The sequence below is a fragment of the Heloderma suspectum genome, chromosome 7, assembly GCF_057233095.1.
Source record: "Heloderma suspectum isolate Gila_16-S chromosome 7, 16-S_ref, whole genome shotgun sequence".
Lineage (NCBI taxonomy): Eukaryota > Metazoa > Chordata > Lepidosauria > Squamata > Helodermatidae > Heloderma > Heloderma suspectum.
The window spans coordinates 61,734,506-61,760,047 of NC_139464.1; the positions used below are offsets into that span (position 1 = coordinate 61,734,506).

The window sequence follows — 25,542 nt, forward strand, 5'->3', positions numbered from 1 at the left end:
GGTGGTGGGAAAACATAGGAGGATTACAAATCGAAAACAACACCATCTGGGAACCCCACCCAACTTCGGTAAAATTCTGTGTTTGAGGCAGGGTGATTGCAGGATAAAGGCTTTGTCTGGAAGCACCCTAGGTTTCAGTCACACATTAGTCTAGGAGCTGTGGATCAGGTCAGTTTGGGGCCAAACAAAACATATGTTAAGGCCCACAATGCATAGTGGAGCTGTGCATGCTGGCTTTCTCTACTCCCCTGGAAATGGGCATGGCCCTGATTCAGCTCGGGACCATGGTGTTCTCAGAGAGGAGGATTTATGTTTTCCCTAGGAGAAATGGAATTGGGAGGAGTGGTGCCTGAACCTAGGGCAAAGCAAACTAGGTGAAAATGCCCGAGACGTAATAATAAATTTAAAACAGATACAAGGTATTTATGTTGTGTGTAATGTTGCTCTGCCCATGGTAGAATAACGGTCCTGGATTTGCCGGGAATGCCTGAATTTCTGGCTGACATTGAGCAAGGTTTACCCATCAACATTCTGGTGATAGTTCAGTTGTCAGATTTTTACATTAGTCCACACCAGTCATTTCAGATCCCTTTACTTTGAAGTCTTATTCAGATAACCTTTTTGGAAGTTCTGTACCTAGCTGCAATTTTGTAAATTCTGCACTTAGATCCCACTTTGTTTTCAGCAGGATCATTAGCATTTTGAAGAGCCTCTACGGGAAGCTACAGAAAATGTTATATATCTTAAAAAGTATATAAAAGCTGTCTTTGAAAACCCTTCTCACAGCCTCAGTCTTGTGCTATCTTCAAGCTTTTCAATTAGGAGCGATTGAAAACTTGCAAAATTATTTTCTATTCATATTGGTATATGATCTTTGCTCTGTTACTTTGCATAAATAGTACTTTTGTTTCAAACTGTTATTTGGAATCTTGACTCAAGTTTAAAAATCCTTCACAATCCTATTTGTTAATGGTTTAGTTTTGATTAAAAAAAAGAAAAGGGCTCTAGTTTAAAGCCAAAATCTCAGACTGGTGAAACACAGTGAACTCCATCTCAACTCTAGATGCATATGACTAGATGGGGGTGCACGTACATAGCAACTATGTACAGTGGGGGTGAGATTAACAATGCAATATGGGTGTGGGTGTGCATTGCCTCAGGCCTCCCACATGTCAAATAGAATTCTGATAATGTGGGTGGTGGCTGTTTGGGGTTGGTTTTGTTTTAAAGAAAAGCAGCTTCAGGAGGGGAGAATTTCAAGTATAGAAGTCCTCCACATTTCTCTGCTCCAAATCACGTCACTCAGTCTGTTTTTTCCACCCAGTGGCTATGCTTGGAACTATGTGGGAGAAAAGTGGCTTCTGGGATGCTTTGGATTTGTACTGGAATCAGTTGGTACAAACCTTGCTTTTCCAATATGCATGGGGCAACTTCAGGGGAAGCTCTGTTTCGTTGCTCAGTTCCAAGTTGATAGGCCAAAAAAAGACACATTGCAATAGCTTTTGTGGCAGCAAAATAGCCACTTTAATCAATGGCATTGTTAACAATAAAAGCTCCAGGAAGAAAGCTCCTGCCATTTAGATTACAGTCATAGGCATGGCAGGCAATGAAGACAGTATTATGGTAAGCTTTTGTATGTGTCTGTGTAAGTGAGTATAACTGATATGAGAGTCTTCATTCTCTTTCAGGGGTGGGAAGGATTTCAAGCCTGGGGACAAAATTTGGCTTTCCTGTTCCTCTCAGCACATTATTCTGAGAAATGTAGATCAAGTCAGTTCACATCAGAATTAGCAAAGATCAGATTCTTTAAGCATCCCTGGTTTATGTGGGGGTGTTCCCATTTTAATCCTCATAGAATTCCTCTCAAGTAGTTCAGTATGTTTGTGTGCACACACACGTACATGCATGTACATGTAAGAGTGAGAGACTGGCCCAAAATGTCTCATGAGTTTCATGTTTGATTTGAGATTTTAGCCTACTTCCCCCTAGTTCAAGTCACATTGCTGTACCCAGACTATACCACACAGGTTCTCAGGAAAATATGTTTCACATTGAGTTTTACTGCTTATTTCTGTTTGCATGAAAATACATCACAGAGCTTTATTACCTACACAGTATTTTAGAAAATGAATATGCAGCTTTTTTTTTTTTCTTTTTCTTTTTGTAAGGAAAAAGGTTATAGGAGGAAGATCTCTACAGGTTGTAAAAACTTCATAAATAGTTAATTTTTACAGTTTTACTTTTCTGGTTCTTTTTTCCCCCTTGTATCTTCTAACGCATCTTTCACAATTCTTTTTCAGACCCCATCTTGATTCATCAGCAGAACTGAGGTATTCTGTGGGCTCACTAGTTGATAGTCAACCAGATTACAGGTCAACTAAAGTGATACGAAGGCCTAGAAGAGGCCGTATGGGAATCCAGAGAGATGAGCCAAAGGTTTATCTTTTTATTGTTTTTTATTCCTTACTGACGTTGCACTCATAGGCACACATACCTTGGAGTAAGACCTATTAGACTCAATGGGACTAACTTCTGAGGAGAAATGTATGGGATTGCACTGTAAAAGCAGTATTGCTGGAGGGTGTACTGTACTTCAATGATCAGTCTGATCAGTCTGGATGGTCTTTGACTCTTAAAAGAAACAGCAGTTGCTACAGTTGTGATAAACTGGCAAGGTGAGGAGGAACCTTGGCCTAGCCTCATGTTTTTTCCTCTTTCTGGGCTAGACACCACAGATGGGCCATAATGGTGGACTTAGGTTTCTAGTGTGGTTTCCAATTCTTGAAATAACGTTTTTTTAAAAAATGCAAATGATAGCCTTAGAAAAGTTGCTCTTAAATTTGGATGATTTGGCGATGCATGTTATTCTGTTCCTACGGTCAGAAGAAGTCTTAAGATGTGCAGTAATGGGGCAGAATCCAACAAGGTGCTTACACCTCCACCACTTTCCTTCTGCCTTGCCAATTCCCTTCTGCAGGTGATGGGTCCCACCAGTTCCATTGCACAAGCAGGACCACCACCACCACCACTGCTTAGGCAAGGGAGATTTAGCACTTCTTAGAGGAAGCCCCAAAATTAGCAAAAATGCTCATTTTGGGAAGGAGGCAGATTGAGCTCCACCAAGCTGCCTCCTCCCCAAAACGAGCATTTCCACTCATTTCAGGTTGACTTGGAAGCACTAAGCTGCCATTGTACAAGCAGTGGGGACTGAGCAATGGAATTGGTGGGTGTAAGAGAATCAGTGGGGGTATAACTGACCTGTTAGATTCTGCCCATGGTCACCAACTATCATCTTTACAATACAAAAGAACAGACAACCCCAGCTTCCCCAACGTAGTACCCTCCGTATGTGTTGGACTATAATCCCCATAATCCCCAGCCAGCATAGTCATCCTACTGTCTGAAGTTGATGGGAGTTGTAGTACAACACATCTGGCACCAGGTTGGTGAAGGCTGATCTAACCCATTTCAGCGACTGACCTTTGACATGATAAAATTTAGATGGCATTTTTTTTCTAAGAGCATGAAATGCAGGTCATTGCGATGTCATGATGCAACCATGAGAAATTAACAAAAATGATTTAAGTGTCTCTTATACAAGTTGCCTGAGAAAACTGAAAAGTGTTAGTCACCTCAACAGTGTTTTGCAGTGCCGGCTCTTCAGTTTTTAATTTCTGTGAAAATTAACATTTTGAATCAGGCTGATCAGTATGCATTTCTACAATTTCTAATTAGGTGAAATCCCTTGGAGATCATGAGTGGAACAGAAGTCAGCCAATTGGAGTTCTGAGCAGCCATCCATTTGAGAGTGACACAGAAATGTCTGATATTGATGATGATGATAGAGATACAATTTTTAGCTCCATGGACCTTCTGTCACCAAGTGGACATTCTGATGCCCAAACACTTGCTATGATGCTTCAGGAGCAACTAGATGCCATCAATAAAGAAATCAGGTACTTTTACTGCACCAAAAAGCAAAGTAATCCTTGCAACAAGGCTATAAAGTAGGTCAGTATTATCGTTCCCACATTGGCCAATGTACAGATGTTAAGACTGGGAGAAATTGGCTTGCCTATGGCTGCCTAGTCAGTTTATGGCAAAAATGTGATTTGAATTAGGAACTTCCTGATTTATAGCTTGGGCTGTTAGCCACATCTGCTTTCATGTTTACCTATTTAGTACACTGTATGGCTTATATACATTAGTTACATAATCTGATTTCCTGTGGGGCTGTACAGGACTTAGAGTTTCCTGCTTTTGAAATACTTCAGCATGGACTGGTGTGGTAATTGATGGGGCAACAAGAAAGGTAATAGGTGCAGGAAGGATGTCCTCTCAAAACCTTGCTTGGTTTCTACACCTTTTGCAGCCTCTGAATGCACATGTCAAAATACAAGCAAATAAGAGCTTTAGAAAAAAAAATTTTTTTAAAGAAACAGAAACGGGGTGCTCAGAGCCAGTGGACAGTATCTAAGTGGACACTAGCACAAATGCAAATTATGTTGCACTAGGATAAGGGACCTCTAACGCAATACCAATAGCGTTAGCTGGCACGGTGGGCTTTCTGGAATCATGTCATACCAGCTAATGCAATTGATATTGCACTGGAGGTCTCTTATCCTAGTGCAACATAATTTACATTTGTGCTAGTGTCTGACTGAATACTGCCCAGTGTCTTGTGCCACTCAGGACACACAGAGTATACATATTCTACCTATTGGAGTTAAAAAGAGGATTGTTCTGGCAACAGGATAGCAGAAGGTAAATATGACAAATTACTCCCAGCCATGCCGTTATATAATCCTAGTGTTTATTGACTGATTGATTTGATTTGTACGCAGCCTTTCCACTGAGAAAATTTAGCTCAAGGTGGCTAACTATCATAAGGAAAACAATACAATAAAACTTGGTTAAAACAATAATAAAACAAATACATACAAACACAGTTAAAAGCAAAACAATAACAGAATAAAACAGCTCCCAACCCAACAAATCCACTTATATGCCAAAGGCCTGCTTGAATAAAACATATTTGCCTGCTGGCAGAAGGACAGCGGAGAGGGAGCCAACCTCGCCTCCCTTGGCAGGTTGTTCCTCAGAAAGCCGTCTCTCGCGTTGCCACCAAAGAAAGCTGCGAAGGTGGTGATACGAGAAGAAGGGCCTCTCCCTGAGATCTTAAGACATGGGCAAGCTCGCTTGGGACAAGACGAGTCTTTCAGGTAGACTGGTCCCAAGCTGTATAGGGCTTTATAGGTCATAACCAGCACTTTGAATTGTGTCCAGAAACAGACCAGTAGCCAGTGACGCTGCTGTAACAAGGGAGTTGCGTGGTTCCTGTAACCAGCCCTGGTCAACAGTCTGGCCACAGCACTCTGGACCAGCTGAAGTTTCTGAACAGTTTTCAAGGCAGCCCCACATAGAGTGTGTTACAGTAGTCCAAATGGGATTTTATTAATTATTTGTATTCATTACATTTATACTCCACCTTTTTTCCATTGTGGCACTCAAGGTGGCTACATGTGGTTCCCAGGTGGTCTCCCCTCCAAGCACTGATGAGACCCAGACCTGCTTAGCTTCAGCAAGGTGGCGGCCTCATGTGCCTTCAGACTATGACCTGGGATGTAACATGACCATGGCTAAATCAGACAACTCTAGGAGCAAGCAGAGTTGGTGCACTAGTCTTAGCTGTGCAAATGCACTCCTGGTCACTGTCAAAACCTGGTGATCAAGGTTCAGGTTCAAGTCAAAGAGTACACCCAAACTCCAAGCCTGAGACTTCAGAGGGAGTGTAACCCCATCCAGGACTTGTTGAGTCTCTATTCCCTGATCTTCCTTTTGAGTAGCCAGGAGCACCTCTGTCTTGTCTGGATTAAGTTTCAATTTGGTCACCCTCATCTAGTGTATTACTGACATCAGACACTGATTAGAACTAGAACAGCTTCCTTGAATTTAGATGGAAAGGAGAGACAGAGTTGGGTGGCACCAAACCCCCAAAGTCTGGACAGCCTCTCCCAGCAGTTTTGTGTATATGTTAAACAGCATGGGGGTAAGATTGAACCCTGAGGGACACCACAGGTCAATGGCTACAGCATTGAACAGGAATCCTCCAGCAGCACTTTCTGAAATTGCCCCTCCAAGAGGGATCCAGACCTAGAGGAGGGAAGGTATAACCCTTTATCCCATGCCATTTTCCACATAGTAGCCTGGGGGTGGATTTAGATTGGGAAACAGCATAGGGTAAAGGGTAAAACTCTCCCTCTCCCAACTCTGTGGTCCTGACCCAATTTGTGTCCCTTGTGGCTACCTTTAAAAGACATTTTAAAAGATGAAAGGTCCAATCATGGATCTCCAGTATTTTGGTAATGTTCATTCCAGTGAATTGGTTGAGTGCTGGTTCAGCTGTGAGTCTTACCCCTTCTTACCACACCTTTGGAGGGTTGCCCAGTTTTTCTAATGTTTTTAAGTATTGTATGTTAGGGGAGGGGCTGTAGCTCAGTGGAAGAGCACCTGCTTTGCATGCAGATGGTCCCAGATTCAGTCCCCAGCTTCTCTAGGTAGGGCTGGAAAATCTCCTGCCTGAAACCCCTGGAGAGCCGTTGCCAGTCAGTGTCGACAACACTGGGCTAGATGGTCCAATGGCCTGACTCAGTATAAGGCAGCTTCCTATGTTCTTATGTTGCTTAGTGTCACGTGTGAAAGCAACTTACTAAGCTGCGTCGGTCTATGTGAGATGAATCAAGTCACTGCTAGCACCACATTAGAACTTCATTCTTGTGACACTGGATGTTTACTTCTGCTGCCTCCCAATTTGTTTTATAGGTTAATCCAGGAGGAAAAAGAGTCAACAGAATTACGTGCTGAAGAAATCGAAAATAGAGTAGCCAGTGTGAGCCTAGAAGGCTTAAATCTGGCCAGGGTACATCCTGGTACATCTATTACTGGCTCAATTACAGCTTCCTCACTTGCAAGCTCTTCTCCTCCCAGTGGACACTCAACTCCTAAACTCACTCCCCGCAGCCCAGCCAGGGAAATGGATCGGATGGGTGTCATGACACTGGTAAGAAAATGTACAAGTACAGTTTTGCACTGATTGCTTTGTTTGTTTTAATAACCAAGGCCTTCTCTAAATAAGATTTATTTCCTTACTTATTCCTTTTCCTATTAAGTTATTCATTCACCTATTATTACTTTGTGGATGTGGTAAAATCTTGTTAACTATTAACACAAAACACAGTAGAACTCTTGTCTGGGCCCATAGAGAAAATAATAAAAATAATACTTGAACCAGTTCTTAAGCTGCTGAGATAGGGACTCTTCCTAAAGTTTTTTGTTTCCTAAGTGCTCCAGAAAGCTATTCACTATATAAGATTTCTTAAGCAGTTTGTCTAAGAAAGGGACATCTTAATTGTATTATGTCTGCTGTTTCTGACACAGCAAGAGAGGAGATGATTTGGTGCTAGTGCCCTGGCAGCCTGGGCTGTTGCAGCAGCCAATGATAAAGGACTATTTTTGCAGATAGATAATAGCAAGGGAGAGGCAAGGATGGTAGTAGTCCCTTGAGCAACATCCTAAGAGGTGTCAGAGTAATCCTGTCTCCCTAGAACAGCAGTGCGGAACCTCCACCCCTCAGCCTAATTTCAGGCACCTCTCAGCCTAATTTCATGTTGGTGGCAAAATGGGGGAAAGGGGTGGCAGAAAGAGAGAGAGAAAGGAGTGGCCCTGCCCACTTTGGGCTCTGGCCCCACCCACCACCAGCCTGTGACACACACACCCCCATCAGATTTCCCCTGAGGGAATGTGGCCCTCAACAGGAAAAATGTTCCTTACCCCAGCTCTAAAGCCAACACAAGATTGGTTCAGATGCAACATTAAATTATGGTTTGGCATTGTATGAATGAGTCTGATCTTGGTTTGCAGAGGTTATTCAAACCATAGTTTGCCATGTAAGATGTAGTGGCAAACCATGATTTGCCAAAAGCCAGGAAGTTACTAATTTTAGTGGAACCACGTGGCGAGTGAAGGGGAAAGAGAGAACAGGGAGGAGAAGGCAGCCAAGCACAAAGTGCATTAATGTATATATGAATCAGCCCATAGTGTTGCAATAGCAAAACAAAGCCACAAACATGTGGGGTGTGCTGTATAGGGAACAAAGAACCTCGTTTGCCTAGTAGCAGATGCCACCCAAAGCAGTCCTGCTTCTGCTTCTAGAGCTAAAACAGCAGCATAAGAGCTGACTGTAAATTAATAGATTGAAATATATTTATGGTATTTTAGTTGAAGTATTATTCTTCTGATACTTCTAAAATATTGATATTGGAAAGTTGGAAATATTTATTTTGAAATTAATATATAGCGGTGTGAAGAGAGCTTGTAATGCGTGTGAAAAGTTTGCACGTCCTCCCCGATATATTTTTCTTCATAGAGAGAAAAGCAAACGGAGACACATTGATTTTAAGCAGACAAACATCTGGGATGGAAAGGGTTTAAAAAACCATTTTTCAGGTCAACTTGAAGTTAGCTGAGAAAAGAAAGCCTTCAGGGCAACTAAGTATAATGTGTAGCTCCACCCTCAGAAGTTTGTAGTTCTAGTAAAAAGTGCAAATAGTCCAGAGAACTGTGAGAAAAGTCCCCGTAGGTCTGTGGTGAGTAATTCAAGGGGAGGTTGCATAGAAGATGGTGTAGAAACGTCATATATTTTTACTTTGCTCTAACTATATGATACACAAATGCAACTGGTATTGTGAAATCCACTAACAGATTCTTGTGACAATGCAGGTTGTATCAGTAACATTATTCCTAAAACCAAAATTATATAAACTTAAGAGAGCCAATGTGGTGTAGTAGTTAGAGTACTGGACTGGGAATTCTGAGCTCATATCCCCCCTTCAGCCAGAAGATTTACTGGGCTGCCCTGGGCCAGACACCACCTTTCATCCTGACCTATCTTACAGGCCTGTTGTAAGGTTGAGAAGAGGGGAAGCCATGTATATCACACTGAGCTTCTTGGAACAAGGTTGGGATAAAAGTATAGTTATAGTTGTTATATATAGCATTTATATCCCGCCTTTCCCCCAAGGAGCCTAAGGTGGCATACATAATCTTCCTGTTCTCCATTTTATCCTCACAACAACCCTGTGAGGTAGGTAAGGGTCAGTGACTGGCCTGAGGTCACCCAGGCAGCTTCATGGCCAAGGGGGGACTAGAACTCCAGGTCTCCCCCGTCCCAGTCCAACACTCTAACCACTATACCAAACTGGCTTTCAATAATAAATATTAATAAATATATCAGTTCCTGTTTTCTGAATATGACATCACTATATTTTATTTTAACTAAATTGGTCTGATAATTCTTATTTTTTCTTTTCTTTTCTTTTGTTAACATCTCTAGCCCAGTGATCTCAGGAAGCACCGGAGGAAGGTATACTTAAAAAAAACAACAACCGTGCTACTGTGAAGACCTTTCCCCATTTTCATTTAAAACACAAATTAGTTACTTCAGGCTCTTGCATAGTCAAAAATGTTCAAAGGTTTTCCCTAAATAATTTTGCAAAAATTCTACATTTAAAAGCCAAACCAAGAATCTCAGCTCTCAAACCTTAACCAGGATAAATCAGGTTTATGCCATCTCTGAAATTCGCTCTCTAGTACAGTTTGACTCAGAAAACATTTCTCATTAGTGTATATATATAGGAACATAAACATTATATTGGTTAACTGCCACACTGGTCATTCTTCCAAAATTTAGTAAAACAACCTAAATTTTACACCAATAACTTATACAAGTAATTGCATATTATGAAACTATCAGGAGCTGTGACAAAGCTACTTCAGGAGTATTAAAGAAAACCCTGATAATTTTGTACAGATTTTGGATAGATACTCAAACCTGCTTAAATATGTCTTCACCTGTAACTTTGCTTACGTACATAGAAATTAATGAAAAACTACTCTTGCACATCCAGGTACTCAGGTGATTCAATATTTGAATCCTATCTTTTGCTTTTGTTACAATTTTATATATGTCTTCATTGTTATTCCCCCAGAGCGAATACATTGAATAATAAAGTATATTGAGGTATCATATCAGTTGTCCATTCAGAGATCATGTAAATTAGCCTAGTTTTGCAAACATGGAGTATGAGAATACACAGTAGTGTTAGCAACACCAGCCTGTCAACTAATCATGTGTTGGATTCATACAAAACTAGTCAAATGATGCCTGAAGGCCAAACTAGATATGACCTTAAGCACATAATTGACCCTTATATACTTGGACTTTGTTTATTAAATAGCAACTATGGAGGAAGATTCTGGATCAGGACCACAGGGAGGATTTAACCCCACACACACATTGCCCTAATTAAAATTGCCCCCTCACTGTCTTCATTTGCTGTTTAGTAAATGAAAAACAAGCTCACACAGGCCAGTCTCATGCTTAACGTCATTATGTCTAGTTGGTCCTCAGAGATTGGAAAGTAGGATTTGAATGGCCCACTGTAGGGCCATGGTGATAGCTGAAGTCCCCTTAAGCACTTTTGTTCTGTTTCTTTCATGTGCTAGGAATGGAAGGTTATTTCTAGGTAAGCCTTGCATTTGCTTGGAAAATGAGATGAACTTCAAACACCTTTCTTTGCTTGACACTTACATTATTTCTTGCAAACAACTTTGAAAGTTAGTTTCTAAGCTGCATTTTATGGAAATGGTTTATCTGTAGATCGCAGTAGTTGAAGAAGATGGACATGAAGACAAAGCTACAATAAAATGTGAAACTTCCCCTCCTCCAACACCTAGAGCTATTAGAATGACTCATACTCTACCTTCCTCATACCACAACGATGCCAGAAGGTAGGAAGCTGGTTGTTGGAGACACTAATTCACAACGTTCGTATGTGTATTGCCCCGGCCGTGGGTGTTGAACTCTTAGGTTAGAGGTGCCAAGATAGTGATAAATCAGATTCAAAGATTTACTTACAAGGAGTACTTTATTGGGTAACTTACAGCACACAGGCATACCCAATGGTTGGATCAGACAGCTTCTCTGAACCCAGAGCCATTGGGTACAATGGGTTTTATTTTACTTGTTATCATTACCAGTATAACAGCAGCAAGCACCCCCTAGCGTTCATTCCCAGCGTAAACTAACAGCACTTGGTTCTCAGCAAAGCCACCTGTAAACAAACTTCGCTTCCCAGGCAGAGTGCTTGATAACACTCTCACCCATTAGTATGGAATGTGCTAGGCCATGCTATCGGCCCTCTGAATCATCTTCACATGCTCAGAGGCTTCCTAGCAAGGGAATTGCAACAATAATGAATTTAAGCAAGCATTATGGATCTCTAGGCCCCTCTACGCTCCTGGGGCCAATACAGTATGGTGTATTAAAAAAAAAACACGTTCACATCCAGTTTAACTTCCACATGACTTCCCATCTATGCTAGTTAAACCTGGTTATCTTGAAATAGATTTAGACCAGTTTTGCACTGTTAGGTGATTTTATCACTTTATGGTGGGACCTCACCCATGAGAACTAGCTTGTCTGAAGGATGAACTGGAAGTAGGAAGTATGAGATATTGACTACCACAAGGTTTTTGTGAAACAGTTGTTTTTATGGTGTGCTACTTGTACTGACTGAGGTAGTTCTTGGTAACCTGTTTGGATTTGGAGCAGTAGGGATCAACAGAGACAATTGACATAATGACCTGTTTTGCACCCAATCCTAACCCATGGTTTATTTAACCCAATGTTAACTTATGATTTGTTGGCCTTCCCAGTGTTTGTCTGGCAGATGATCAAACAAACTGAGGTTTGTTTTTTCAATCCATGGGTTTTTTGTTTTCCTCCTCCTCTGGCATGTAGAGCACCTGGGTTTTTTAACCACCAACTCTGTAGCCTGGTGAAACAACCCATGAACAACCCACAGTTCTGGGTTCACATGTAATGACAACCCATGGGTTAAACAACCCAGAGTTCACAACACAATAACAAAGCGTGGGTTCTCTTTCTGGATTATTTATGGGTAACAAACATGGTTTGGTAGCATGGTCATGGTCACACATCACGACAACCCAGAATTCAACAGCCCATGGATTAAATAAACCATGAGTTAGCGTTATGTGCAAACCAAGTCAATGGCTTGCAGGTGTCAGGTGCACAGGATCAATGAATATGTGACTTGAAAAAGTCTCTTTTAAATAACTCTAATTTCACTTTGGATTTTTTTTATTTTTAAAGCACGGTATAGGCTCACACGTTACTTTAAAATCAGATGCACCATGATAAATTGCTTTAATAGCTTACATACATTTAAGCCTTTTTTAATGGGGATGCTAAAATTGCATGCATACCATGCCACAAATGTTACAAATCACAATTCCAAATTTGGGTAATATTTGGGTCTAGTGTTCAAGTCTGGCATAAGCCATGAAGCCCACCCAGTCCTCCAGTATGGTGCAAAAGTAGCCCTCTGAGGATAATTGTCTCTTAATCTGTAGCAGTTTGTATATCACTAAGATGTGAATTAACTCTTACAATATGTAGCCTTGAACTCCAGTCTGACTTGGATGCCTAGTCTTCCATTTCATGGCTCCTTTAGATAATTGAGACTGAGCAAGATGGGCTTTTTTTGTTTTTACTACCTTGCTGTGGGTTCTCTTTCTAAATGAACAAAAAAGAGTGCTAGTGGTTGAAATACTGATTTAATTTGATCTGGCTACAGATGTGACAAGTCTAAGTGTGGTTTTATGATGGAGTTTAGTAATGCGGCTAGTACAGCTAATAACTTTTAAACACTTGGATCTTGGCCTTGACCTGTGTAGGGCTGCAATTTTTGATAGCACTAGGAATATTAGACCCCATATTCCTGAATTCTTGACAGTTTCGATCGGAGAAACCACTCTTTTTCTGTTAAGGTAATCTTCCTAGATATGGTTCTTCTAGGGCATTGTTCAGAATATGCAGAGCAGGCATTTACTAGGGCTTGGTTTCTTATGCGGTAAGTCACTTCAAAACCACTACCATGTAGGACATAGATGCCACTTCTGCATAGCTTGTCACATCTGCTAATAGAACACAATGTATTTTGTTTCATGCTAAGAATCAGCTTGACCAAAGTGTATAATTTGCAAACATCTTCTTTACCTGGAAATTGTATTTATTTATAACATTTATATCCCGCCCCTCATACATGTGATCTCTGGGTGGATCACCACAATCATATAAAAATAGAGACATCAAGCAACCATTATACAAAGGCATGCTGGAAAAAAAAGCCTTTAGTTGGCGCCAAAAGGTATACAGCATAGAAGTCAACCAGGACGAGAGAATTCCACAACTGGGGTACTATTGCTGAAAAGGCCCTCCAGTGAGCTATAGATTTAAAACTTCTGTCAGTGATGGCATCCTCAGAAAGGCCTCCCAGCTGACCTCAAAGCCCAGGTAGGATTATATGGGGAAAGGCCATATGTAAAGACCTTTTAACCCAGAGGCCAATTAGTTATGATTAGTCAGAATCGTGTCCTTGTTCTTATACTATTGACACAAGAGGAAAAAATAATTTATGATGAGGAGCAGGAAGACAGCCAATGGATGGGGAAATTCTATCACTGGAGCTGGAAGCTAGAATAATTTTGCTGACTACATCCAGGCAAAGATAGTATGTTTCCCCAGACTATCTCTGCTTCAGAATGCAGTGAAGTGACATGTCTTGAAGCCTTGATAATCTGCTTATATCATTTATGTTGTCCCAGACTTTCTGTATCACCAATTAGCAAAGGAGCAAAAATCAGACGTCACCTTACAGGCCCCAACATTCCCACTGCAGGGAGCCTAAGGCAAGGGATGGTAGCCGGAGTTTGTGTACTAGATCTGCTACCAGCAGTAGGTATAAATGCAGTTAGTCATTGAACAGGGAATCTTTCCCAGAGCCCACTGATACCACCTCTGGTCACCATCATGGCTGTTGGGGAAGATCATCATGCTGCTTTGGGGAACTTCAAGGGGCCACTCAGAAAAGTTATTTTGCATTCAATCCTAGTAGGAAGAAATAACCTTTTCAACCTGCTCCTGTTCAGACTAGAGATTTCTCAGGTAAGACAAACTCTCCTTCTTGGGGGTTTAAAACAATGTTTCATCACAAATCAAATTAGCTTGATACCTGTTGACACATCTTTCTAAAAATCTTTCTAACTAGAATGATTGTAATGGGGTTTTGATGAATTATGTCTCCTTTCTGTCACTTTTTGTTAGACTGGATCATCTTCATCAGCATTAGTGATACATGAAAATTAGCCATTGTGCTGTTTTAACTATTACTGTGATGCAGGAAAGAAGCCATCAGTAACTTGATTAATGTTTCCAATTATGAAGACACCCATATTAGATTCCAGATCATTTGTTTGCACAGCTGCCTACAAGGGGATGGGACCTCATAAGGACAATAATGCATTATCTATCTTTTGTGTGTGTTTTATAGTAGCTTGCCTGCATCCTTGGAGCCAGAAAGCATTGGCTTTGGCAGTGTCAGTAGCAGCCAGGATTCCCTACACAAAGCTCCCAAGAAGAAAGGAATCAAGTCTTCAATAGGACGCTTGTTCGGTAAAAAAGAGAAGGCTCGACTTGGACAGCTCAGTAAGGAATTAGTTGTACCAGGCTCAGGTCACTGTTTTCCAGTCCTTTCCCCCCCCCCTTTTTTTTTGGTTGATGGTTTGGCTTCTTTTTCAGTTTTGTTTTGCTTTTCCAAACACTCATGTCTCTCTTAAAGCGGTGGAATCTTTTCCACATAATTCTATTTTCATAACTATTGTTCACTCTCAGAAAATTAATTTTATTTTCCTAAATGAACAAGAGGGATAGGCCACGGTTCCTTTACTTATATCTGCCACCTTTTATGGAATCACTCAGGTGGAGCTTTGCCAAGACTTAAAGTTACACAGATTAAAACCTTGGATAGCAAACATATGAATCTGCCAGCTGGGTTAATGGGCCCCACACCACAACCATCAGCATCTTCACTTTGTTTAACATCCAGCCTGATAGAAGACCTGGATAGCAAGATCTTAGAAGAGCACTGGTCCCCATTATTTTCTTACTGTTCTGAGTGTACATAGCTTTTAAGCCCACCACTTATCTGGCAAGAATTCCCCTCTGTCTTGTTGTACAGTCTCTTTTGTATAAAATAACAAAGAGCCTTGTGTCACCTTAAAGACTAACAAGTGTATTCTTGCATAAGCAGTACACTGTCTACTACGTCAAATGCTTTGTATCAGGCTCTCTCACATATAGTAAGGAGAATTGAGTGTCTTCTGTATCGATCTTTTAGTCAAATAAAATGAGTGTCTCTCACAAATGTGTCCACACACACTTAGCTGCCTAGAAGAGCTTCAAAAAAGAATCCAAGAGGGGGAAAATTACTTTCAAGAAACAGATTATTTGGAACATATTTAGCTGTTATTAATAAAATTACAGCAATTAATCACAGTGCTGAGTTGCTATTGAGAAAAACATCAGAGAGAAAGGCCTATGTAGCTGTCATTTGACACTGATGGCCAGAATACATGGGTGGTTTGACATTATGGTTCATGTTAAAATGTGATGTACGCCCATAGTGGCATAACGTATTTGAGTTCACACTTAATGTCTCCCTATTATTGCCAATTTACATTATACAGGTTTCACATTTTAGGTGGGTTCTACAGCTTAGCAATTTGTTCAGATAAAACTGAAAACATGTACTTCTCACTTTCCTCATGACAAAAGGTAGCAAGAAGACCAATATTGGACCTTGATATTTTGGAAAATGTATCCTTATATAGATAATAGCCTCCGCTTTACCAGGACACAGTAACAAGTACTTAGCAAATAATGCTGAACCCACAGAAAATCCATGTTTTGAACTTTACTTGTACTCTGTTTAAACCAGTGGTATTTTTGGAAGAAAAAAATCATATCAATAGAAAACATAGGTGCAGTCAGGCACCATTTCAAATTTCTATCATCATCTTCCTCTTTTTTCCTGTTGAAATATTATTTTAAAGGCCTACTTTAGAGCTTCAGTTCTTCTACCACAGGAAAAATGAGATGATTTTTTAAAATATTGTATATTCAATATATTTCAAAATCTTTTTAATGATCAGCCCCTAAGCTAGATGTCCCCATCTGCAGATAATGAAAGCTTAATATCTGTACCCTGGGTTATTCATTCTCAGTTACATCCATAAAGACCCATTTTATTGCTATTGGCACATTAAGCACAATAATGTCTCATTTTTTAGTAACTTGAAGGCCCAGGGATTAAAATATAATAAATGGATCATACTTGTTATCATTTTAGGGTATAAGATAGAGATTTCAACCCATAAAGACTATCTTAGGAGCAATATTAGTTGCCCAGTGAGTTACGTTTTCTTTCTTTCTTTTTACAGTAACTCATCAGAACATTATACCTGCATAATTGGATAAAATCAATTTGTAGTTCTGAATAAATACCGAGAATAAATCATTATCAAATGTTTTTGTAATAATGAGGGATATTCATAGTGTATCATAGTTCAGCCAAAGGTGTACTTTTGGAAGAAAAACATGAACAATATTAATGAAGTATTATAAATGTTATCCAAAAAGTATTAAGGCACCTAATAGGGCTGTAGTTAAGACCCAACTGTTCATATTCTCATTCTTGGTATATTCAATCACTATTTGAAAACTGAAACCCATTGCGGTTTCATTTATGCTACTACAAGCTAATTCTGAACTACAGAGGCTTGCTTTCTGCTTTGTGGAATGCTGCATATCCTGTACATGAACAGAAACATTTCCTGGGGACACATATATGGATGTGTGAACCAACATTTAGCAAAAAGGATAAAGCAAGCGAATATGTGATTACATCTAGCCTGTGGTGTTCAAAAACATTTTCCTCAATAAGATTAAGTGCTGTATCTTATTATCTTCCATTTATCAATAGGTGGTCAGAGATTGGTGTGTAGGAGACTTTAACTTTATTAACGCAAAACATGCCCAAATACGATCCTTCATATTTCTGGGCAAGAAGAGAAAGGGTAGTTAGGATCTGAAATCGAGCACCTTCAACTTGGCATGCGACATCTTGTTCTTGAGTACAAAGCGCAATCATATTGTGTCTGCTTTGAAGTGACACGCGTGCCTATTTAGTGTGTTTTCCCTTTTAAAATACATGCGAACAATGGCAGGAAAAGAACTGGGCACCCATTTGTGGATGTTTCAAACTGAAAAGCCCCCAGTTTACATACACATTGACGCTTTGCAACTTGTATGATATATGAGTGTAATATATAGTACTGTCTGTACTCAAATGCAAAGCATTGCATAAGAAGGTGACCTATACAGAACTGGTATGCCACTGAATACTGGTTGCCAGGGAACAGTGGGAGAGGGCTTTGTGGAGGGATCTGGTTGGCCATTGTGGGAAACATGACTACATGGAGCCCTTAGTTTGATCGCTCATGGTTGTTCTTACTATATGTATGTATGTTCCTATATCAAACGTCATTCAGGGTAAGCCATTTAACATCACAGTGATCCAAATATACGCCCCAACCACAGATGCTGAAGAAGCAGAAGTAGATCAGTTCTATGAGGATCTGCAGCACCTACTGGATAGTACGCCAAAAAAAGATGTTATTTTCATTACAGGAGACTGGAATGCTAAGGTGGGTAGTCAAACAACACCTGGAATTACAGGCAAGCATGGTCTGGGAGAACAAATTGAAGCAGGACATAGGCTGATAGAATTTTGCCAAGACAACTCACTGTGCATAACAAACACTCTCTTCCAACAACCTAAGAGACGACTTTATACATGGACTTCACCAGATGACCGACAGCGAAATCAGATTGACTACATCCTTTGTAGCCAAAGGTGGTGGACGTCTATGCAGTTGGTAAAAATAAGACCTGGAGCTGATTGTAGTTGAGATCACGAACTTCTTATTGCACAACTTAGAATCAGACTAAAGAGAATAGGGAAGACCCAGAGATCAGTTAGATATGAGCTCACGAATATTTCTAATGAATATGCAGTGGAGGTGAAGAATAGATTTAAGGGACTAGATTTAGTAGATAGGGTCCCGGAAGAACTATGGACAGAAGTTTGCAACATTGTTCAGGAGGCGGCAACAAAAAACGTCCCAAAGAAAAAGAAAACCAAGAAGGCAAGATGGCTGTCTGCTGAGACGCTGGAAGCAGCCCAAGAAAGAAGGAAAGCAAAAGGCAACAGTGATAGGGGGAGATATGCCCAATTAAATGCAAAATTCCAGAGGTTAGCCAGAAGAGATAAGGAATTATTTTTAAACAAGCAATGCGCGGAATCGGAAGAAGATAATAGAATATGAAGGACAAGAGACCTCTTCCAGAAAATTAGAAACATCGGAGGTAAATTCCAGGCAAAAATGGGTATGATCATAAACAAAGATGGCAAGGACCTAACAGAAGCAGAAGAGATCAAGAAAAGGTGGGAAGAATATACGGAAGATCTGTATAGGAAGGATAATAATATCGGGGATAGATTTGATGGTGTGGTCAGTGAGCTAGAGCCAGACATCCTGAAGAGTGAGGTTGAATGGGCCTTAAGAAGCATTGCTAATAACAAGGCAGCAGGAGATGATGGTATCCCAGCTGAACTGTTTAAAAACTTGCAAGATGATGCTGTCAAGGTGATGCATGCCATATGACAGCAAATTTGGAAAACACAAGAATGGCCAACAGGTTGGAAAAAATCAACTTATATCCCCATACCAAAAAAGGGAAGCACCAAAGAATGTTCAAACTATCGAACAGTGGCACTTATTTCACATGCCAGTAAGGTAATGCTCAAGATCTTGCAAGGTAGACTCCAGCAATTCATGGAACGAGAATTGCCAGATGTACAAGCTGGGTTTAGAAAAGGCAGAGAAACTAGAGACCAAATTGCCAATATCTGCTGGATAATGGAGAAAGCCAGGGAGTTTCAGAAAAACATCTATTTCTGTTTTATTGACTATTCTAAAGCCTTTAACTGTGTGGATCATAACAAACTGTGGCAAGTTCTTGGTGGTATGGGGATACCAAGTCATCTTGTCTGCCTCCTGAGGAATCTGTATAACAACCAAGTAGCAACGGTAAGAACAGACCATGGAACAATGGACTGGTTTAAGATTGGGGAAGGAGTACGGCAGGGTTGTGTACTCTCACCCTACCTATTCAACCTGTATGCAGAACACATCATACGATATGCTGGGCTTGATGAAGCCAAGGCTGGAGTTAAAATCACTGGAAAAAACATTAACAATCTCAGATATGCAGATGATACCTCGCTGAAAGCGAGGAAGAGCTGAGGAACCTCATGACGAAGGTGAAAGAAGAAAGTGCAAAAGCAGGGTTGTAGTTGAACCTCAAAAAAACCAAGATTGTGGCAACCAGTTTGATTGATAACTGGCAAACAGAGGGAGAAAACGTGAAGGCAGTGACAGACTTTGTCTTTCTAGGTGCAAAGATTACTGCAGACGCTGACTGCAGTCAGGAAATCAGAAGACGTTTATTACTTGGGAGGAGAGCAATGACAAATCTTGATAAAATAGTGAAGAGCAGAGACATCACACTGACAACAAAGATCCGCATAGTTAAAGCAATGGTATTCCCCGTAGTAACCTATGGCTGCGAGAGATGGACCATAAGGAAGGCTAAGTGAAGGAAGATAGATGCTTTTGAACTGTGGTGCTGGAGGAAAATTCTGAGAGTGCCTTGGACTGCAAAAAGATCAAACCAGTCCATACTCCAGGAAATTAAGCCAGACTGCTCACTGGAGGGAATGATATTCAAGGCAAAACTGAAGTACTTTGGCCACATAATGAGAAGACAGGATACCCTGGAGAAGATGCTGATGCTAAGGAAAGTGGAAGGCAAAAGGAAGAGGGGCCAACCAAGGGCAAGGTGGATGGATGATATTCTGGAGGTGACGGACTCGACCTTGGGGGAGCTGGGGGTGGCGACAGCTGACAGGAAGCTCTGGCGTGGGCTGGTCCATGAAGTCACGAAGAGTCGGAAGCGACTGACTGAATAAACAACACAACATATCAAACGTCAGATTGAAAATAATCATTTCTTTACTTTTTTCTGTACCACAATAAGACTTTATTTCTTTCTTCCTTGGTCTTTGATTATGAAAAGTTGTTTCCGCCAAAGGTTGCTACATCTGCTCTAGTCCATTTTCACTGTCAGGGTTTCCCCACCTGCCCCCCCCCCGAATAATATAATGAGCTTAGTAGATAGAAAGATCCTTTCTTTAATCTCACTTTACATAGCTTTTCACTTTTACATTAAAGGTCTTCAGATGGTTGGCTAGGGTCAACTCAGCTAATGAGTTAAAAGAAAACTAGTCCATTATTGTATTGCTGCTTTACTTGAATACAGTGGTATTATTCAGTGCCAGCTGAATTACTCATGACAGAAAGACTGAAAATAAATTTCCACTATACATCTTTTAAGATGAATGTGACTGTCTCTTCTTCTTTCTTCTTCATCTTTTAAAGTTACTGTCCTTTTGTTATCTCATTTGACTATCTCTTTCTGCAGTCTTCGAGCATGCTTTTGAAACTCATCTTACTTCCTTTCCCCTCCCATTGTTTCATCTGTAGTGTCTGTCCTTACATTCAAGTAATGTATCATATTGGTTAATGTGGATGTGAGCAAGAACAGGTGTTCCAAGTGAGATTGAGAAAACACATGCACGTGTTTAAGAATGAGCTGTGTAACCACCAGTCACATTGTAGTAGTCTCCTTAATTTAAAATAGCACAATGGTACATTATAACACATTTTCCAGTTTTCAAACTCACAGTTGCTGGAGGGAGCAATCCTATAGCTGCTAGTCAGTGGCTAGATGGCCTTAGGATATGTGGTTTTCCAGGAACCGACCTCAGAGCCCACACTCCGAGGTTGGTTCCTGGAGAACTGACCTTCCCCCGCTTCTGCACTGCCTTGGAGGCAGCATGGAACAGCCCCACACTCCGTGCTCAGGAGAGGAGTGCAGAGCAGCAAAAACAGGGCATTCCGGGGGGCATTCCAGGGCAGGGAGGGCGGAAATGCCAGTACGACACATCCAATGTGTCATCCAGCAGCCTCCTCCCCCACTCCACCTTCCTGTGGCTAGACAGCCGAAATCAGCTGTCTAGCTGCAAATGCAGGGCAGGACAAGTGCAGAGGGAACAATCCCCACTATGCTTCTCCTGCCGTGCATTGGATAGGCAGTCGCCTCCAAGTTCGGAGGCAGCCACCTATCCCCATAGGATTGCGCCCTAAATATGATATTTTGCTATAGGAGTGCTCATATCCTAATCATACAGGTTCAGGTGATGGTGCAACTGAGCTTGATGGTATTAACTGTATGGAACAAAGACCCCGAAGAGTCCTTGCACGCTTCTTTCTGTGTGTGTTTTTGCAAGTTGCCATTTACAGGTATTAACTTTTGACTCTCCATGGGAGCTCCATTTCAGAAAGTCCTTTTGTCAGAAGGAGGAGTGCTATATTCCTTAGTTATTGAAAACTGTATCCAGCAGTCAGGAAGAATTTCTCCTTCATGCCCTGTTCCCTGCAGGAAAATATGATGAATAAAATCTTAACTTAGATACTTTAAGAATTTGTTGAAGGGTGCCAATGTCCTTTGATGTCTTTTTAAGGCATTCTGATCATCCTACAAATAGGTTACTTACAAATAGTCCTCTCCATCCCAATGTAGAGTGCATCGAAGGAATTCATTTCAAGATTTATACACTTGTGGTTCTGTGTGTTTGTGTGTGTCTGTGTGTGCGTGTATTTCAGAAAGCAGACGTAAAATTTCACAAACAAAATGCTGAGCTAATAGAGCACTTGGAAAGAATGACAAGGGAGAAAATCTCTTTGCTATTTTAACACAGGAGGTTACATGGAAACAGAAGCTGCAGCACAGGAATCTCTGGGATTAGGCAAACTCGGAACTCAGGCAGAGAAAGACCGAAGACTAAAGAAAAAGTAAGTTGCTTAGACAAGCCCCTATCACGTCATACATTGTTAGTAAACTACTTTGATCCTGTATTTATGCTCAGCATAAATTTCATCTCATTGGTATAACCCAGTAGGTATTTGCTTTTCTATATGTCTAGATAAATATATTTGACTTAACAAAACTGATAATATATTTTACAAAGATCTAATTTATTAATATTGGGAAATTGCATGAATTTTGAACAAAAAAGCAAATATATGTTTGCTAACTAAAAAAGAAGAGAGAGGGGTTTTCCTAGTGCATACGGCAGCTGCATTTTACAAAACTAAATGCACTGAAGGGTCATTTCCATTTATTTTTGTATATTACAGTAAAGAAAAGAAGGAAAGGCTATTAGCATTTATCTATGAGCAACCTATTATAAAATGCAGATGTTCTTCATTGGCATTGGTAATTCTGTTTTCTCTTCAGTTGCTATAAAGGTGACAACCTAGAGTTTTGTGTATATGAATTATAGGGATAATTACATACTTCCTCCCACTGCGTTTACTTGTAAACCTAATTCAGCAGCTGCTGTGACTCAGGACACGTAGAAGGGATATGGTAAAATAGAATTATTTCTGCATCTCAATATTTCTCATGCTCCATAAAAAATAGAGATGTTCTTTAAAATTCAGAGAAAGTTTCTAAAAATGATGGGCATTCATATGTATTAGTGTTTTTAAAGTCTTAGTTTTGTTTCCAATGGTATGATTTTGGAATTTTCCTCAAAGTCTTCTGACACAGCTTACTTCTGCTGATCCTTTTCGTTGCTTGGTGCTTACTTTATCTGGAATCTTTCCAGCTTGATATTGTCAACTTCTCCCTAGGTGCGTTCCAGCATTTGGCCTTGTTTATTTGTAATGTGTACATGAGCCATGTGTTCTATACATGTGTGGCTGTGAGGAAAATGTATTTTCGCTGTTCACTGTTCATTGTTCAGCCTGATTGTTCAGCCTGTAAAAATCCTGATACAGCAACCTGAGACTGCAATCCACAAAAACAGTTCAACTGGAGTTTGTTATTTCCACTCTGTTTTCTAAAATGCATAACTGGTTTGTAAATTCAGCTATGACTGTATAAAGACATCAGAGGTACAGAACAGGATTATATAATGGTGCCAAGAGAGCCATTACATTTAGGAAGTTTCAACAGGAAAATAAGGTTATACTTTTTCCTATGTGTTTCCATAGGATGCATCCAACAAAGGGCTGTTTTCTATAATAATAAGTATATTTCAATCTGGAACATACTTTAATTATATGGAATTCTCTATAATCAGAAAAGCAGTCTGTTATGATGAATAACATAAAATCCTTGCTATGGATCATAGGAATAACTTCTGGATATGTATCATTTTATTTTATTTTATTCCTAGTACTCCAATCCTAAATATCTTTAATGACATAGTGTCCTAGCAAAAATTTCATAATGTTGTGAGAATCAGTACGATACCACAAGGTCATGGTGTAGAACAGGCGCAATCATGGTGCCCCAACTTGGGCACAAGCAACAGAAGTAAACAAACATGGCTTTAGGACTGAGACATGAATCCATTATACTTTATGTTGATAATACTGTTTTTCCAACACATGACTGCATTATAAAGTATATTTTTAATTCTGTGCTAAGAAAAGAAGAGACAAAGAATGTGTGAACTGGAAAGACTTTGTGGGAAAGGGAAAGACTTTGCTCAAACTATTCTTCTTTAGTCTCTCAATATGCTGGCTGGAAATGTAAAGGAGGGAATTTAACAGTGAGTACTAGGGGTGTAGAAAGACTATAGTGGAAATATAGCATATATAAGCCAGTCTATAGGCTCCAGCGATACATGGAACATGTACAGGTTCTTTTTGTTTACTGCAGTAACCATATATGGGCATACCTTTCTCTCTTTTTTCTTATACGCTTGGTAAAACTTATTTATAGAACCTATAGGGTTTAATCATGGCATCACCAGCAACTTTTATACAATCCTTGTTATTACATAAATCAGTGAAAAGCATTTTGGGTTTTCTTCATAAGAAGGATGTGATAATTTATATAACAACCTTTTGCTAGAGATTTTAGTATTGCCTTCTATACTCAACATTTGTCTCCCTGCCTGACTGTTTTTGGTTTACTTTCTGATTTTCCTTTTAACTATGTGATGAGACATCTGATTAGCCCTTAGAACAGGGGTGGGCAATTTGTCACCCTCCAGATGATTTGGCCTGCAACTCCCAGCAGCCCTAGCTAGCATAGCTAATGGTGAGGGACACTGGGAGTTGTAAGCCAAAACATCTAGAGGACTGAAAGTTGCTCATCCCGCCTCAGAATACAGTAGCAGACAGGCAATTGTAGAGCATACTTTTTTCTAACACCCCAATGCATATTGGTATGTGGATAATCTAATTATAGCTTAGCAGTTATATCTATATATCTGCTTTCTAATTATGCTTTGTATCATTGGTTGCCAAACAGGGGACTCCTGGAAAAAAAATCCATACATATAAAACAGAAAGTATAGTTCTTAAGTGATTGATTATTGTGCACCTTTTGCCAGTGGTGCTGTGGGAAAGAGATGGTTATAATCCCCTAACCTTTCTGCAGTTTTTAGTGGTGCTCTCAAGACCTGGTGCCTGCCACCCCGCTTGGGAGCAAAGTTTCTGTAAAGTGCTCCAACATAGCTGTGAGCTGAGTGTGAAAGATGAAACTACGTGCGGGGGTGGGGCTGGGGGCTGTGGCTGTTGCTATTGCCTATGGAATTATTCCTGCCAATATGGTTAATTTTATTTATTTGTTTATTTTAACAATTTATATCCAGTTTTTTTAATGAAATAATCCCAAAACATCTGCAATTGGTTGTGTCATTCAGGGCCCACAGCATATCACATAAAAGCAGTTCCCGCATGGCTGGGACTGGGTCTGAAGGGCATCTACATTCAGAAGAGATGTGTGACATCACACACATGATAAGTAGTTAGAGACATTTTGCCTCACTATGTGAGACCTTTTTCTTGCCCCCCCACCCATAATAACCCACAGCTCTTTCCTGCATAGATTGGAAGGTCCCCAAGTTTAGAGATTTTTGGATGAGAGATGTATGTCAGCTTTAGTTTTATAAATGAGGCAACCCTATGTAGCGTATCAGTTCAGGTCTCTTTTTCTGCAGACTGTGTGGTTTTTCCAACAGAGAGGTTACTTGTCTTGTAAAATGTGTTTGCTGTTATGCAGGAGTGGAAGGTATTTGAGTTTTAAGGTGTTTGCTGTATTTCTTGTTTCTGCTAATTACATCCGGTGGTTAGCCTCTGAAAGAGAAGAACCACATACCTTAAAGACCTCCTTTTGGTTATCATGAGTGTGATATAAGAAAACTCCAAGGGAATACTGCCTACAGCTCCTTACTGGAAGGAACAATGATGAGCAAATTAAAGGAGGCAAGCCAAGCTTATTCAGTTAAGTACTGATCAGAGATCTAGGGAATTAGCTAGGGATGGGCGAATCTGACAGTTTTGGTTACTCTGTTT

The 25,542-nt window shown here is 40.3% G+C and overlaps 1 protein-coding gene across 1 annotated transcript in view; it reads left to right on the plus strand.

Moving 5' to 3' along the window:
- Positions 1-25,542, plus strand: part of PPFIA2 (PPFI scaffold protein A2) — a 444,508-nt gene that overhangs the window by 363,562 nt on the left and 55,404 nt on the right. The window contains exons 15-21 of the mRNA XM_084811789.1: positions 2,301-2,436; positions 3,736-3,956; positions 6,823-7,060; positions 9,392-9,421; positions 10,718-10,848; positions 14,475-14,629; positions 21,927-22,020. Of these exons, the coding sequence (XP_084667915.1) occupies positions 2,301-2,436; positions 3,736-3,956; positions 6,823-7,060; positions 9,392-9,421; positions 10,718-10,848; positions 14,475-14,629; positions 21,927-22,020 (1,005 nt within the window). The remainder of the gene's footprint in view (positions 1-2,300; positions 2,437-3,735; positions 3,957-6,822; positions 7,061-9,391; positions 9,422-10,717; positions 10,849-14,474; positions 14,630-21,926; positions 22,021-25,542) is intronic.